This window comes from Tauraco erythrolophus, chromosome 5 (assembly GCF_009769465.1).
Source record: "Tauraco erythrolophus isolate bTauEry1 chromosome 5, bTauEry1.pri, whole genome shotgun sequence".
Lineage (NCBI taxonomy): Eukaryota > Metazoa > Chordata > Aves > Musophagiformes > Musophagidae > Tauraco > Tauraco erythrolophus.
Window position 1 is genome coordinate 13883499 of NC_141469.1, and position 15010 is coordinate 13898508.

At 41.5% G+C, this 15010-nt stretch overlaps 1 protein-coding gene across 4 annotated transcripts; it reads left to right on the forward strand.

Annotated features, from left to right (window-relative positions):
* Window positions 1–1121: 1121 nt before the first annotated feature.
* SCOC (short coiled-coil protein) lies at window positions 1122–13283 on the forward strand. 4 transcript variants are annotated; one of them, XM_086611661.1, is made up of 4 exons: window positions 1122–1212; window positions 10227–10298; window positions 10382–10465; window positions 11021–13283. In XM_086611661.1, the coding sequence occupies exons 1-4, from the start codon at window positions 1149–1151 to the stop codon at window positions 11161–11163; spliced, it is 363 nt and encodes a 120-aa protein (XP_086467787.1). In that variant the 5' UTR covers window positions 1122–1148; the 3' UTR covers window positions 11164–13283. The 4 variants fall into 4 exon arrangements, with proteins under 4 accessions (XP_086467787.1, XP_086467785.1, XP_086467788.1 ...); XM_086611659.1 differs by having other exon boundaries at window positions 1149–1212; window positions 10224–10298; XM_086611662.1 differs by lacking the exon at window positions 1122–1212 and adding an exon at window positions 9503–9533.
* Window positions 13284–15010: the final 1727 nt, after the last annotated feature.

Here is a 15010-nt window from a genome sequence, read left to right on the forward strand (position 1 = left end):
ATTTCAACGCTTAACGTCTTAGGCTCTTTGTCCTGCAAAGTTACATGTGTTTACCTTTGTACACAGAAGCTGTCTCAGGAATCCAAATCAAGATTATGTCTCAAAGTGTGAAAGGCAAACTGTAAATTCTAAGAACTATCTCATTCCATAATCAGACAGTGCTTCACAAAACTAAGATTCAATTTTTAGTGAAACTTCAGAGAGGTTCCTAATTACACTTAAGAAAAAAATTATTTGTCAATATCCTCAACTTACAGCCTTTTTCTGAATACAAATTAAAAAATTAAAAGACAGTAGATTCTGAACATGCAACCCCCTGAAAATGAAGTCTATTCACTATACTGTCTTTAATCAAGACCAGGACCATTTATACTTTTAAATTAATTGCAAGAAAACATTCTATTCCAGGAGTACAAAAGAAAGCTATTTCTAAAGAGGTAAGTAGTTTGAGGTGAACTTCTAGTTTATATGTTCCAACTATGTCTAATATTCTTTAAGAAGCAAAACAAGACGCCTAAAATGGGGTTTTCTTTGAACTTGATTTCTCTTCCTTCCTTCTGTCTACTATCACAGAACATCACACGCTCACTTACACAACTTCACTCTTCACATTACTTGATTGGTTTAGATGCAACTGCTCATGTAAGTAAAATTACTCACACTCCTAACTATTTAAAGATTACACTTTAAATTTGCTGCTCCCAAACCTTTCCATTGTACTTGCTTGGACTGCAAGTAACATTTTTTGAACACTAAGTTCCTTTCCCTCTTTTCTCTGCCAAAAAAACCTCCAACATACAAAATTGTACCCAGTCCTAGAGAAAATCAACAACAAACAACACAACTAGGGTGAATAAACAGTTCTTTCACAGAAGGAGCCAGCAATAACAGTGTCTGCTCAGCACGTATCTGACACAGCAGTTACAACACAGAAACCTTCTCGCTTAACAACTTCCGGAAAAGAGCTCAAGGTTCAGATGAGATACCACGCAGAGTAAGACGTGTGTAGTTGCCAACAGTATCCGATAACACCTGTGTGTTGGACTCATTAAAGATTTAACCAGAGAAGTCACGTGCATCCTGAAAAATGGCTGACAACTGCCACGCTTAATGCGCACGTCTCAAAAACTTTGAAAAAAGGAAGCAAAATGGAGTTACCTTTGGATGAGGAGGACGGCACTTTCACCAACATTTCTTTGGCAGATGATTCAGGTAAGAAACTACAGTAATCTACTGATACAATACAAATTCCATGGGCTGAGTAATAGTACAGGGTGATCACACCAATCTGTAGATCCTGATTACCAGGTATGATATATTTTTAGCAAATGCCCTCAAGTAAGCTTTTATAGTTGTGTAGTTGAATAAGTCTTGTGATTAGGTAGAAATTGAGATTTTGGGGGTATGGAGGCAACCACAGTTTTCACATCATAGCATATGGCAAAATAAGTTTGTAATCTGAGCACATAACAGCCTTTCGCTCTTCAGAAAGAAAGAGTTATAGAAATGTTAACTCAGTAGTTACTACTATCACAGAAAATGCAGATAATGCTGGCCTTTCCTCCTGAATATGGAATGACAATCTCTTTGACATACTCTAGTGAGAGCTCACAAGAAGGGATGGAAATTAATTGGTAATGGAAATAAGCTGATCCATTTAAATCCCCAGATTAAGCATTTTTTGTTTTAAAAGAAACTACAAAAGCAAAGACTGCTCCCCGCCCCTCTAGGTTATGGAACAAAAATACTTGGAACGGGAAGTAGGATACTTCTATATACTGGAAAAATAAAGTGAGTTAATATGAATTAGTAATAAATTATTTAGAAAAGTGTGGCCAGAGTATCAACTTGATCATGTCAGCATGGCTGCCATAGAGCTGTGCTAATTTACACTAGCTAGGAATCTGGATTGTTTATTAATGAATAATACAAGTCCTATTTACCTCTATGTTTTTTTTTAAGTGTAAAGAATGTTATTGTACCTGCTATCTTTATCTCCTATACGAAAAAAATCCAAGGAGTTGACCTTATTTTTAGAACAAAATTTTCTTGCAATTTCATATTAGTGTGATGGTGCTGAACTGGATGTTTGAATGCACTTCATTTACACAGCACGTAGCCTAACGACATCAAGATGTGGTTGACCGGAACCACTCACAATCAGATAAACTGGCAGATCTTGGTCCAAGTTCTGCAGTAATGAAGGGTTCTCCTGACGGTGAATCTCACTTTTTCCCTGTAGCAAGGTGTAGATATCCTATGACACCGTTTCATCACTCGCTGCACAGCTGGTATAACATGGCAAGAACAGATGAGGGGCAGCATTCAGTGGCAAGATTGCCTAGTCTTTGCGAGGCACCCAGAAGCAGCCGAGTTAGGGATGACTCCACAACACTGGATGGGTGTTTTTGCCATATTGCTTGCTTAGTCTTCTGGAAGATGTCAAGTTGCTTTCTTTAGAAGGCAAACGCTCACTAGCCACCTCCTCCTCTACTCTAACCTCAGCACCCTTGCAGCCTGGAAAACGTTAACACACATGAGAAAACAGAGGCTCAAAGGTAAAAACACTCTCATTCAAGCACCAGCTGACACTAGATACTGAAGTATGCTCACCAACATCAAGCCCTGACAGATGTCACTGACATAAAAACAGCTGCTCAGCAACAGTGCAAGTAAGACTCTACTGCACCTCAGAAACTGAGCACTTCAAATTGACTAGATTCTTGACTGTAGTAACACACCCAAGGATCAGAGAAAGCTCGTGTTCACAATGCAAAGAGGACCATAAATAAGGCTTCTTTATGCAAGATCTGCTACCAATGTCCGAGCTTCTCCCCTAGTAGTGAAGAGGTGGGGACAGTCACTCGAAAGAAGAGAGAGAAATTCAGAGTAACTGAAAATAAGTGACATTTTTAGGCAAGCTTTCAGCTTGAAGGCATAGAGGGAGAATACAGTAATATTCATGGTGAAAGGGATAACCTCAGTCCATTTCTTCTGCCAGAAGGCAACACTCGGAGGCTAGAGAAAAAGGTATGAGAAAATTCCTAACCTATAATAGGCAGAGACTATCATATACGTTGTTGGAAATAGTCTTCCTTATCTCTCCCAGTTGAAGTTAAGCCTAATTACAGTAACTCTGGAGCACAGGAGCCAACAAACAGAATGGGCCCTACAGCTGTAAGTTTTACACGGTGAGAGAGAAAAAGATTCCTTAGGATTGACAACAGCAAGTTCAAGCAAGGAATAAGGAAACTAGACTCGCACTATGTAGCTCATAAGTGGACTTTGCCTGAGAATGACGTGATGTTTCAGAAGCAGGTATTCCATAATTAAATATTAAGTAAGATCACTAAGACGCGCTCGTACTCTAGCACGTTTGTAATTGCATAAGCCTTTCCCCCCATTTCTTAAAATGTACTGGAAAAGATACTAAACAGACAAATAGAACAACGTGCTATATATGTACAATCTAAAGCATAATCAGAACACAGTCTCCAAATCGAAGTTTCTTTAGTACAGTGAAAAGCCATTGTGGCAAAGCAACAGGGGTTACTGAGCCTGATTAACGAAGTGCAATGAATATTTAATAGGTATCGCTCTTTCAAAACAGCAGCGTTTCTCTATTTGTTAAATACACAGGTATTAAAAATAAATCACTTCCATGTAAATCAAGATGAACACAAAATGGTAGCAAGATATAAACTTCTCAATAAGTATTTTAATAGCAATATCAAAAGCACATGAAATCAAGGAAAGCATTCATTAACAGCATTTGTGAAAATATTTTCACCTTTAATGAAAGAAATACCTTTTCATTTCGAAACTCATAGCACTGGACAAAGTTTCCTCAAAAAGTGACCTACTCAACCAAAAGCACAGAGGAAATGAAACTAAAACAAAACAGTGAGATGATGCCCAACAGCTGCAAAATTTCTTTGTTGTTCTTCTGATCAATGCTATGTAAGTAAATCAAGGCTCTCTTTCTTCCTTGTAAAGAACCTAGAAACTCTCAACTTTTTATTCAAATGCACTTTACAGAAAGCAAACATTAAGGATTACATTTCTCATGTAAAACCCTCCTTTTAAAAAGCAGATAGAAACTCCTAAATATTTAGGCCTAACTTACAGAAAGGCAAAACAGTTTTTCATCTCACTAAGTTACCAGTAAAGCTTTACGGAACTTCACTAAATGTCCTTCCACAAAATTTAGTGGCAAACCTACAGCTGATGATTACGGGGAGGATCAAACCATTAACAGGCCAACATTGTTATATATGTTGGTGGTCACAGCCTAAAGCTGCAAAGAGTTCAGTTGCTCAGTCTATTTAAAAATGCATTTTTGTGGAGTCAGAGTAGAAATGAGAACACTTGCACTCGTGCACGATCTTGCAAAAGATAGGACACAGTTAGGTTAGAAGACAGGCCTCTTCAGGGTTAAAGAGAAAATACCACTTCCTAAGGTTTTCTTTTTGTAGACTTTTTTCTAAAGAGACTGGATTTTTTTTCCCCAACTGTATGCTCACAGGTTACGTCATCTGACAAGGTCTCATTCTCATTCAGGACCTAAGGTGGTACCAAAACAAGCACGACAAGTAAGGGGACAGACAATAGTTAGACCAATGGAAGCCAGAAGAGCTGCTCATGTTGTATAATTTGATTTGGTTGGAAAAAGTGCAAACTAAGAACTACTGAAATTCTGCACTTGACAGAAGTCTGTAACTGTAAATTTGCACAAGGTTACAGAAGCCTTTTGAGGTTACTTGGGAAGAGTAAGAAGAATTGCAAAGAATTCTGGTGTAAAGCAACATTACTTGAAAAAAAAAACTTCTTGTAGTCTGTCATTTCTGCAGAGAAACAAAATGATGAAGATTGGATGTAAAGGGTCTTGCAAGTTAGTAATGCAAGGAAAAGAGAAGCTATCTGTAGTCCTTTTAATCTTTTTCTTTGTGGCAATAATTAGTTGAAGGAGAAAACAGTACAGTTCAAATACCAAACTCATCTCAGAAATACGTACAATACCTTCTTCTGTTAAGGAAAAGGAGAATACATTTCTATTCTAGTGGTGAACAGTGAAGCCTCTGTCATCGGTTGTTTTACAGCCTCTGGCCTCTGTAACATTGCCAAAAAGGAAGTGAAAGGCTTGTTGGTTTGCACTGTGTACCATGGAAAAAACAGGATGTACACCAGGGTTTTAGAAATAAAACATCTGAAAACGTTTGTCATTAGCAGCAACGACTTAAAACCTGAGTCCAGAGCAATAAAATGATCTCCTGTAGTTTTGTAACTGTACACAGACATGCATTCAGGTAAACTATTAATGATGTTTTATATCCTAGGGAGATTGTTGCTATTTCAAGCAAAAAATGCTCTTTTCGTGAAACCGAATGAATTAATTGCTTTTGCCAGTAATGTCAGCTAGTTTTAGGAAAGCTTAATTGCAACTTAGGATACAAGTAAGTATAGATAATTGCATTTGTAAAGTGAAACTTCTTGTTCCTATAAATTCAATATAGATGACAATATTATGAATGCTTCCCCTGCTTTAACCAAATGCCTTAGAAAATACAAAATCAATTACTAAGGAAGAAAAGGATTAGCACCTGTTCTTAGTTACATCCAAATCAGTTTTGATTTCAGCAGCTAAAAATTACATCACACATTGCTAAAAATGACAAGCTCTCTTTATAACTCTTCAGTCAGAAAATCCACTTACCTGAAGCCGGTGATCTAGTGTGTAGTGTAAAAACAGTTTAATAAACCAAACGGCGGAACATTACTTGGGGCAGTGCTCAAGTATTTCCAGTAATAAAGAAAATCCTCTTACATTTCTTCTTTTAAACTGCACAGCTGTTACGCTGCTCCACAGAAGAAAACAATTAATTTCCAGCATTTGTAAATATTATTTCATTTTCTTGATAAGGTATACATTCTCGAAAGTAAGAAGCAGTAAGTTTGTAAACAAAACTAAAAAAAAACAAACTCTGTGAACAGAGGTTGTGCCCCGTCTCTCAGCCTTGTGCTGCCTATTCCGAAGACTCAAAGTAAACAGCCACAAAGCAAAGTCAACCCATTTGCTCACACTTACATGTAATTAGTATTTAACTCATTAATGTTGCCCCTCCCAGTGAGTGGGGAAACCACAGAGAAGTAAATGGTACCAGAACCCTGTTAAACAGAAGCCAGTCTTTAGAAGGATTGTTTTGGGTTCTCCTGGGAACAGTCCCCAGACAAGGATCACCCTGCTAACAACTTAAAAGAACAAAGAAATGACACTTTCTAACACAGGGGTTAACAAAATAATACAGGCTGATAAAAGCAAGAATTGTTCTAGAAGGGCTTGAATTAGCCTCCTCCAGTCAAAGGGGACACCAAGCACACCCCTAAAATGCAAAGTACTATTTGGTTACTCTGCACACATCCATAGGTATGCCTTCCCTGGGACACACCTGGCGTTATACAAGGAATCATACTGTTTGGGATATACTCTAAATCCCTAAAGCTTCAAATTTAAAGTGCACAACAAATTTCATTGATGATATATTACCTGATGCAGGACAGGTGAGGGAAGCAATTTGAAAAACCCATAGGTAAGGCAGGTGGTATGCTAAGCTTCTGTTGTTTTGGTTGATTTCTCATAAAAAATACTTTGGGCTGTAGGCTTTTTTGTGATGTGTTGGGTTTGATTTTTTTGTTTGTTTGTTGAAATCTGGTAATGCATCAGATATTTAGATCGTGGGGCTGACTTTGCTCTGGAAAATAGAGGGAGGGTTAGGAAGGCAAAACTTTTGAAGAGAAAGCAAGATGAGCTTGGTGTTCTCTCTGTGGACTTCACACCCAGCAGCATCAATCCAGCAGTCTTGGCCCGTGGCCTGTGCAGAGCAGGGCTGTGCACAGCAGGGTTGCTCCCTGCTCCCTCAGCGCTTAGGTATACTTCCTTGGAGATCAGGGGATGAAGGACAGGGAAAGAAAAAAAGTAACATGCATGGATTTCTGCCATGATAAGGAGTTGGGTTGCAGCCAGGTCACACAGAAAGTTTATAAATGCTGGGGCCCATGGGCACAGTCTCAAATACTAAGGTAAAGGGATTCATATTAAGCATTTACTGTAGGAAGATGCTTTGTGTGAGATCCAATATGCCTGAGCATCCAGCGGTACAAACCTAAGGACGTATCTTTGCAACTGTTTAACACTAGCCTGGTGACACACAGCACTGCACAGGCAAAAGACACCATCTCTTCTCTGCTGACAGCCCCTCTCCAATGCTAACAGTGGAGGCTCAGATAAAAACAATTTTCTCTAAAGGAAAACCAAAAAACCTCTCACACAGGTTAACTTCTGAAAAGGAGTTTCAGCCTGGTGCTCGAGGTCAAAATCAGAGTTAAGAATCAAAAGAAAATACTACAGTCAGAAACCACAGCCATGCAAAGTAGAATGAACCCTTAACAGTATATGTACCCGAAATGGAAACAGTAGGTACACCAGCAACTCTTGGAATTACTACTGTTTTGGCTACAATGGCACAGGAACCAACATGTTTGGTTTCCATTCTGTCCCATAATTTAATGTCAAGGATTTTCCAACTTTGCTCATTTTGAGACAGTTTAGACGATAAACTGCAAATGTAATGCCGCAAGCAAAGTGGAATTTCTGCAGCAGAAAGATGCATTTCCTCCAGATTAGCCTGCAATCTTTTTTTTTTTTTTCCTCTGGTAGTATAAAACACAGCAAGTTCTTCACCAGGTAAGCAAGCTCGCCATCCATCTGTATCTACCTGCAGACTCTGGCCATATATTTTTCCCCCATTATTCAAAGTGTTGGAGACTGTCTTGCTAGAATTACGAGAACCTGTTGATTGCCAGGCTTGGCACATAGCCAGTGCAGCGAGCAAGACCGTAACAGGGTGAGAAGCACCTGTCATTTTAAAAACAGCCACCAAGGAGAGTGACTAACAAGCTCCTAAAGCCCAGCCACCATCTGAGAGGACTATTTGCAGGGATTAAGGGAGATTACTGGTTAAGAATGCCTTTTGCAGAGAAGGTGATATACTTTTACCAGTATAGTTATACCAGCTAACGGAACTGAAAACAACAGACCCATTGTCCAGTACAAACAGACTGCAGGAATCTAATTAAAATATGTTTTCGTAACTTGAACATCATTCAGTCTAATCTGAATTTATCTGATTGTGAGGTTAAAAAAAGTTATTTAATTAACACAATGTTAATAATAGGTGGAGGCACCCAGAAGATGTAGGATATTAGAAAGACATACTTTCTGAAGCATATTTAAAAATACAGTAGAAAGCACACTTCCCAAATGCTTTTATTTTCCTGAGTATCCACACAGCATCAGATTATTTATTTATAACAGGATATAGTCCTGCAACATATAGTTCAAGCTACAGAGTACCTATCAAGACACTACAGGTTATGCAGTGCCTTCAGTGAAGCCACTAAAATTAGCTCAGGTCCTGCACGTTGTCCTTACTGTGCCTCATGGACTGTCCTACGAGGTCCAAAGGGTGCACCCTGTGCAGTAAGTTCTTTCTGCAAGGGTTATTCCCTCCAGGGAATCAGGGAATGATCACGGGAGCGTTGGTTTGGAGCTACTACACGAGGGCAACTGTGCGAAGTCCCTTAGGTTTCTGCGTGACGTGATCCCTAATGCTGTAAGTTCCAGAAGTAAGGAGCTCAATCACAGGTTTCTTAGTCTGGACGCTGCTGTGCTGGTGGGTTATCGATCTGCCGGACTGGAGCAGTTTGGGCAAGCGCATAAGGTGCTGACCCACAGCAGGTAAACCCTGATGGACTCGGGCTTGGAGTCTCCTCTCCAAGAGCTCCATGTATGAGCACCTGAGAGTTACCTGTGACCACACACACACACGCTCGGTTTTCTCTAACGTTCCTCAGGCTTTGCCAACCTACCTAAGCCTGAAGGAGCTACACACTGGAGAACACCTGCCTGTTCTTAATGTCTTCTGAAGCCAACTCAGAGCGGCTGGTTGAGGACCACCACCGCTCCAAACACCCGGGCTAGTACACGAGCACGAAACGAATCTGTCGGAAAAACGCTGGTGACACTTTAAATCGCGCACTTACTAGTTACTTCCATTACTTTATCCGCAGCTCAGTGGGACTTAAAGGGAAGGGACGGCGCACGATTAAAGCCCTGTGCGGAAGGCGGCGGCGCGACAAGCGCTCCGCACCCGCTCGCCGCGCGCACCGGCCTTAGGGCGGGGGCGTCGCGTGTGTGTGTGGGGCCCCCTCCGGTGCCGGCCGTGCCAGCGGGGCCGAGGGCAGCAGGGAGGCAGCTGGGCACCCCCGGCCCGGCAGCAGCCCTCGCCGGGCACCGAGGCCACGCCCCCCCGCCACGCCCCGCCGCGCCCATTGGCCAGCGCGGGCGCGGCGCTGCGCGCGCGCAGGCCGGCTGGCGGGGCGGTGGCGCAGGCGCAGGCGCGGCGGGGCCGGGAGGCGCAGAGCGGCGGCCGGGCCGGGGCGCGGGGCGGCCCGCGGGGAGGCGGCGGCGGGGCCAGGTGAGGGGGCGGCGCGGCCTCGGCGGCCGTAGGGAGGATGCTCTGGGCCGCGGAGCGAGCCCGGCCCGGCGAGGGGGGGAAGGTGTTGCGCCGGCAGGGCCACGGAGCTGCCGGCGCATCCCAGAGGGTCCTGCGCGGAAGCCCTCTGCGGCGCCGCCGCTTCCCGGCAGCGGGTCCGGCGCCCGAGCGCTGCCGTTAACCGTTCCCGTTCTGTCCTACAGCGAAGGGCAGAGATGCGGCGGTGGGGTGGCGGGGGATGCGCCGGCAGGCGCACACGTCCCTGCGCCTGGCAGGCCCGGCGGCCGGGACACGGATGCCCGTGAGAACAGCGAACCGAGGAGGGGGGGGGGCATAAGGAAGGGGGCCTCGTCTGCTTGAGTGTTTCTTTAATAGCCAATTCCAGAAAGATCGGGGCAGGGAAGGCGGCAGTTGCATCATTGAAACGCAGGGCTATGTCATGCGTTAGGGAGTAATCTAGATCAGTTGTTTTTGCAAACGGAAGCGTAGTTGCTTGAAGAATCATATTTCCATACCACATAAGGCTCTAGGAAAAATAAGAATGTTAAAAAAATGTTGTTCTGCCTTAAGCCTAAGTGCTGGGTTTTCACCACCAATTAAAAAAGCGCATCTAAAATCCAAATATCAAGGCCAGTTACATTAACAGTTGCCTTATTATTCTCTTTTTTTAAGCAGACCATATCTCAGGAATACCCCCTTCAAAAGTGGAAAGAGCCCGTTCTACAATGATGAATGCCGACATGGATGGTATAAGTTCTTAATGTTTTTGTTCTTACTTTAACTTCCAGCTGTTGCAGAGGTCACATTAAAACTCTTATGATTTATTGCAGCTGTTGAGGCTGAGAATCAGGTGGAATTAGAAGAGAAAACACGGCTTATTAATCAAGTTTTGGAACTGCAGCACACACTTGAAGGTTAGCAGTTTGACACATCAGATTTTCTTTTTTTTACAAGCACACAGTAATAACCAAGAGAACTGTAATGTTCTTCCCTACCTTAGTCAAAGCATCCAGAAATGTCAGTTATGCAGGTTTTTTCCCCCCTCCCCCTCTTTATGCAACATGTTTGCTCGATTCTCATAATACATGTCAAGCAGAAGGAGCCATAGGGCTAACTTTCTCAGGCTCTTTAGTTGACATACATCTTTGAGTCTGCTCATCACTGAACTTTTGTTACCAGATAGTTTAGTTTGCAATAGCTTAATTAAAAAACCAGCAAAACAAAGAATAAAGAAAGAGACTAACAGTAAGTTGATGTACCAAGTTTGTCAAAAATACTGTACTACAGAATAATGTAGGAAGAACGTGCTGTAGATAAAACTTGTGAGTAGCACAGTGTTTTATAAGATAATACCTTCTGGAAATGTTTCCAGCATTAAAAGTGTGAAAAGTTTGATGTAGGCACATAGAACATATTCATTATTGTATGCAATAGTGTCTAATATTTTTCTTATAATATCACCTTCGCAGATCTCTCAGCACGAGTAGATGCTGTTAAGGAAGAAAACTTGAAACTGAAATCAGAAAACCAAGTTCTTGGACAGTATATAGAAAATCTGATGTCAGCCTCTAGTGTTTTTCAAACAACTGACACAAAAAGCAAAAGGAAGTAAGGGTTGACTCACAGATGTCATTGTATTGCTGCTGTCTTTTTTTTGTTTTAATTGGCATAGGCTACATGAGCTAAAATACCTTAGTTTGTGGCTTTACTGGATACCTGAAGATGATAAACTTTTGGTGATGAACAGAATTAAGAACATGATCGTGAACAGGAGACATAAGTTTGTGTATTGTTAAGATTAAGCAATGTGCAAATGTAGTGTAGAAACTTACTAAACTTTCATATTTGTTTTAAAATGAGCATATCTTGTTAAAAATTGGATTCAGTTTGTCAGGTTAAATGGAAGTCTGTTGGCACTCTTTGAAGTCTTAGGGTAGCGTTCTTGACTAGCAAAATAATACCGTTATAATATTGTGTTGAAGCGTCATTTGTTAAAAATATCCAGAATCTAATTGCATCGCCTTTTTCACTTCAAATATGTTTAGATGATAATATAGTACTGTCCATAGCTCTGCAAAGCAACTTCAAACAAAAACCTGTAAACCAGTTAAGAATGTCTATGAAGTAATAACAGTATGACATTATTTGCAGGGCTTGCATACAGAAAAACACTTAGAAGATTTTTTGGGAAGGGGGAGAGTAAGGGAAGAGAAACAAGGATAAGCAACTTACATCAGGGAAATGCCAAACTGATGCAGCATCAGAGTGTAGTTTAAGATGTACACTTGAAACTGTTCCCACTTTCCTGTTTCCTCAAAGAATGATCAGACACAGCATCACAATGTATGATCTTCCTCAAGTTTTTCAGTTGTGTGATGAAGAGTTAAATAAAAACCTGAGTAATAAGCTTTACAGAAATAGAAGGTCAACAACGTTCCTCATGCTCCTTGTGAACAATCAGCAGTGAGGAACTGAGACTAAGTCTTTCCTTGCCACTGTTTTCTTTCCTTCTGAAGTGCCAAACTTGTCTTTGCTTCAGGCCTTAGAGCAACTGTTTTCCTGCCCCAGAGCCTGAGCTTGTGAAGTACCTCCTGAGGTACTGCACAAAAACATCTAAGGTGGACAACTGCAGTGGAAACAAAGTGGCTTTTGCCTCTCAAATCTGTGCTGCTCTGAGCAACACCTAGTGTCAAGATGCCCAGTCTTTTTTTTACTGGCTTGGCTGTTTGTTAGCAGGTTCTGTAAAGGAGCTGGGCCCAAATTAAGGGTCTGAGCAATTCGCATAGAGGCAGCATGTCTAGCATAATCAGTACTAAGGGGGAGCAGAAGCTGAAATACAAACGAGGATGTAAGTTTTAGCAGTACTCAGTTGCATCTGTTTCATCTTGCCATACAGCAGCACTGCAGACTTACTTATGGATGTTACCTAACACTGAGGTCTGTCTCTTCAGCAATGAAGCCACTGTACTTGACCTTTTAATGAAAGGAAACCACTAGTTCACAGATCTCCTTCAACCTTGCTGTGATGAATTCTATAAAATAAAGCTGCAGAGACTGAATGAGTGGATGGAACAGTAAAACAAATCCCTCTCAAACCCCAGCTTTCTTGGCAGCTGGGCACTGCTGTGTCTCAAGTGTAAGCTCACACTGTGAAGCTCCCCTGTCCCAAAGGGGAGGTCTCCCATTTCTCTCCATATGAGATGACTGTATGGCACTCACTGGAGTGTCAGCCAAGTCAAATGATTGCAAACAAAGCACTAACGGTTCAGTCTGAGAGCTGTTTACAAATCTGAGTCAAGAAACCTGATGATGAAAAAAGTTTTACCCACCAAGTCACAAATGGCTGATACTATTTGTGTCATAGGGTCCTATAAACATCCCAAATTATTTTTCATCTTCTACGGACTACTCTCTCACTTTACTGCCTATCTAGAACTCTAAATTCAGGAACTGCTGGCAGGTAGAATAGATCACATGGTTAATCCAAGGTTTGAGCATTAAACAAAGAGAACAACTACACTAAGCACTTGACTTCTGAAGATTGCATCGCATTCCAGCCATCCTAGCTTTAAAGGCATGTCACTGCACATCTCCATCTGCACTGTAGGAGATCACGTGGTAACAGAGCATGCGCTTGTTAGACTCCAGCAATTTCCCAAGATCAAGTAACCTTGAAATCATGGTTTTGTATTGTAAGACTGGATAGTGATATTTTATCCATCGGTGTGTATATAGTAGTCATTTCATCTATATACCATTTTACATCCCACTACTGTGGCCTTCATTTAACTTATGAACATTTTAAAGATGTTGTATTTCTGACTTTACACTAAATAAAAACTTTGTATTTGTCTCGATTAGTTTGGTCTAACATCTGTAAACCCTAAAACTTCTCATAACTATATGTAGTCAAAAGGTGGAAAAGTAGTAGGGTTTCCCATCATCTTAATTGTTTCTACATAGCTGAGGTGTCTTAAAGACTAGATGTAATTAGCAAGTATTAAGATTAAACCTGGGTTAATTAATCTATTTTCAGCAAGCTTCCAGTTGCTAACTCCCTTGGTATTTTCACCCCTGAATCTTCAATTTCTGTATACTTTTCTGTTCTGGCTAAAGGAAAAGGATTGGTAGCCTGCATCCCGTGTTGTCAAAGCTGAAACTTGTACCTCTCCATGTGGGAGAGCTTTAAGCCAAGTTAGAAGAGAAGAGATTTTACCTTTCGCTACATATATAATGAGCTCTACGTTAGACACAAACCAGAATTACTACTTCATCATTACCTTCATGAAGGGAGAAGCTAACTGAGGAGTAGCTTCAGCAATAAACAAAAAGGCCTGAAGTCCTACTTAGCCTTCCCTGATGCTCAGTCTGGGATTTGATGTGCTCTCTAAGACTTACGATGTAAGCTGGTAAGAGTGCAAGCTGCGGAGGTCCAATATTCAGAGTTCCAAAGATGACTCTGACAGTTTTGCCTTGACAGCAAGGCATCCTGGAACTGGATTATCATTAGTTTGTTAATTTCAAAGCACTTCCGAGCAGCCATCATGAAAAGATCAAGTGTTTTTCCTGAAATACCTGTTCAGATATAAATGGAATACACGCAGGACCTGCGGGAAATCTCAGTGTCGCAAGTGTCAATGGAAGGGCGTTCTCCTTTTGCCTGGGTTCCTAGATCTAGAGCTTCAAATCCCCAAAGGTCTGATACTTCTCCCCTAGTTGCTAGCATAAGACTAGAGCCAAGTAAGCTGATGTGTAGAAGGATGTCTTCTACCTCCAGGTTCCAGGTAATCGAAGTCATTAAGCCAGTAATAGAGTGAGATGAGCCTTACAGAGTCAGTCTTATTGCAAACAGCACCCTTGAGTCATGGCCTCAGAAGACCATTATACCCATAATAAATTGCTCCTCATTTACTGAAGTGATCTTGACAGGGCATTTATCAAGACTTTATAGGAACCTTAAGTTCAAAACCCTAAGGGAAGACTAGCATCCTCTGTGGGGTGACCAGTCCTTAGAGGAAATGCATCATGCCAAAACAAACAAAAAAACCCACCAAAAACCAACATAACACCCCACCCACAAACTCAAAACAACCAACCAACCCCAAAACCACAGCCAAACCCTGTCCAAAGGACTTTTACCAGGCTCAGACAAGATGGATTAAGAGTGCTGAAATGCTCCCTGACAGCTCACAGTAGCTGTTACTAGCAGGATACCACATTAGTAACAAATTCTATCACTGAAAAGTCACAGGCAGGAGGAGGAATCTGGAATCTTCACTTCCTACCTTTTGCATGTAGACCCTAAATAAAGAGGAGGGAACTTGCATTTAACTTCAAAAAAACCCTAAACAAAACCTGAAACTTCAAAAACCAAACAAAAAACCAGAGGCTTTTCCATGTAGTTCACACAAACCAGAGTTCAAGATAACCAACTTTTGAACATTTTGACACAAGCACTT

Bases quoted from the DNA above. Each gene is read 5' to 3' on its own strand.
- SCOC (XM_086611659.1), top strand. From the start codon at position 1,149: ATGGAGTTACCTTTGGATGAGGAGGACGGCACTTTCACCAACATTTCT. The intron at 10,299-10,381 runs GTATAAGTTCTT...GATTTATTGCAG, and splicing joins GATGAATGCCGACATGGATG to CTGTTGAGGCTGAGAATCAG. The intron at 10,466-11,020 runs GTTAGCAGTTTG...TCACCTTCGCAG, and splicing joins ACTGCAGCACACACTTGAAG to ATCTCTCAGCACGAGTAGAT.